The following is a 1,710-nucleotide window of genomic DNA, read 5'->3' as shown; positions in this document are numbered from 1 at the left end:
CACACACACACACACACACACACACACACACAGTGGGTGTCTGACTGTATCCATGCATGTTTGACTGTCTGCAGGTGAAAACGTATCACTACCTGTCCCAAGTGAACCTGCTGCTACACAATCTGCAGGGGAAACATTGACACACACACACACACACACACACACACACACACACACACACACACACACACACACACACACACACACACACACACACACACACCTCATTCCTCATTTAGGTCATGTGGTCAGCTGTTGCTTAATTACATATAGACTAGCTGGGGCCTTTTCTGCTCACCACTGATTACAGTTGGCAGATTGGACGTCCCAGTACAGGCCTTAACTCACAGCTGCCATAGTTTGGACCGTTTTAATTCTTTATTGAGCCGGATTTCCTCGACACCAGATTATCTTAAAGTTTCTGTGATGACTCTCCGAGCTGACGTCATTTATTTCTGTCCGTCCCTCCACAGGAAACCCCAACATTCCTAAGCCCTGGCGTGTCCTGCGCTCCTCGTGGGGCAGTAACCCCTTCATCCGAGGGTCCTACTCCTTCACCAGGGTTGGATCCAGCGGAGAGGACTGTGAGCGACTGGCCATGCCGCTGCCTTATGCCAACAGCACCAAGGCTCCAGTAAGACAACCACTACACAGAATAATAAAAACACATCTAAAGTATTTAACCTTAGTCTAATTGAGATCAAGATCAGTTTTATCAAGAGTTTGTACAAACAAATAAACATTAACTATTTAAGCTTACTAGGCAATTCAATATCCCGGAAAATAATTATCTCCTAGTAACTGTAAGAGGTTGTTCAGATTAAAATAAAAAGGACACATCTTTGGCTTTATTCCTGGGATTACCTGGTATTATACGTGTAGAATACCAATATTTGCTAAAGAGTTTTACTGGGAAGTACTATGCAATTAGTTACTTATTTTAGGGGAAACTACACAGTTTGTGTAGCCTAGGCAAACTGTGCATAAACATACAACATAAGACTGATCAAACAAGACTGAAGGGGAAATCGGGAGAAGGGCGGAGGAGCTCAGGTGAGTGGAATCAGGCGATTAAGAAGAGCTGGCTGAGAGCTCATTGGTTGAAAACACTTTGGGAGTAGGGAAGAAGAAACGGGGCTGATTCAGACTAGGTGTGTGGATGGGTGAACGAGCGAAAAGCAGCACAGGAACGCAGGAGGAAAAACAACAAACAGAAGAGACAAAATCCTGAAAACACCTCAGCAAAGGGAACGGGACTAAAACCAAGACCATGACACTGTCCCAAATGTGTTTATAACTTTTATAACACCAGCAAACTTTTCATTTATGTTGCAACATAAAGCAGGTTTAGATGATCTGTCTGTTAAAGACCCCAGGTGCTTTACAAAAGGGCCTTTACAGATTTTCATCTAGATGCTTTACATATTCTTACATAACATGTTTTGGCACATTAATGGTTTTGTGACATAAGAGCTCTGTCCCCCTTATGACCTGCTGTGTCTCGTTCAGAAAAGTGCATAAGAAATCTTTTTTTAAATGAAACCCGCCTATGGATTTATAGCTACACATAAGTGCGTGCTCAGGAATGTAATGGGCCTATGAAAAGAAGAGTCATGACATTTTGTAAATTCATTCATACTGTACTCACTCTGAGGGCATCTGGTTAATGCAGCGGTGTCATCACTAACATGTCCCATTGCAGGGGGGGGG

General features: G+C 43.3%; 1 protein-coding gene across 2 annotated transcripts in view; it reads left to right on the top strand.

Moving 5' to 3' along the window:
* The window catches only part of smox (spermine oxidase), a 16,121-nt gene extending 14,436 nt beyond the window's left edge, over positions 1-1,685 (top strand). Inside the window, exon 7 of one of the 2 annotated variants that reach the window (XM_010777817.1) lies at positions 474-1,685. In XM_010777817.1, coding sequence (XP_010776119.1) covers positions 474-694 — 221 coding nt within the window. In that variant the 3' untranslated portion in view covers positions 695-1,685. The remainder of the gene's footprint in view (positions 1-473) is intronic. The other variant, XM_010777816.1, reaches the window with a different exon arrangement.
* The last annotated feature ends 25 nt before the right edge of the window (positions 1,686-1,710 follow it).

The sequence above is a fragment of the Notothenia coriiceps genome, unplaced genomic scaffold (genome assembly GCF_000735185.1).
Source record: "Notothenia coriiceps isolate Sejong01 unplaced genomic scaffold, NC01 NC01_scaffold00018641, whole genome shotgun sequence".
Taxonomy (NCBI): Eukaryota; Metazoa; Chordata; class Actinopteri; order Perciformes; family Nototheniidae; genus Notothenia; species Notothenia coriiceps.
This window is presented reverse-complemented; position numbering and strand designations above follow the sequence as displayed.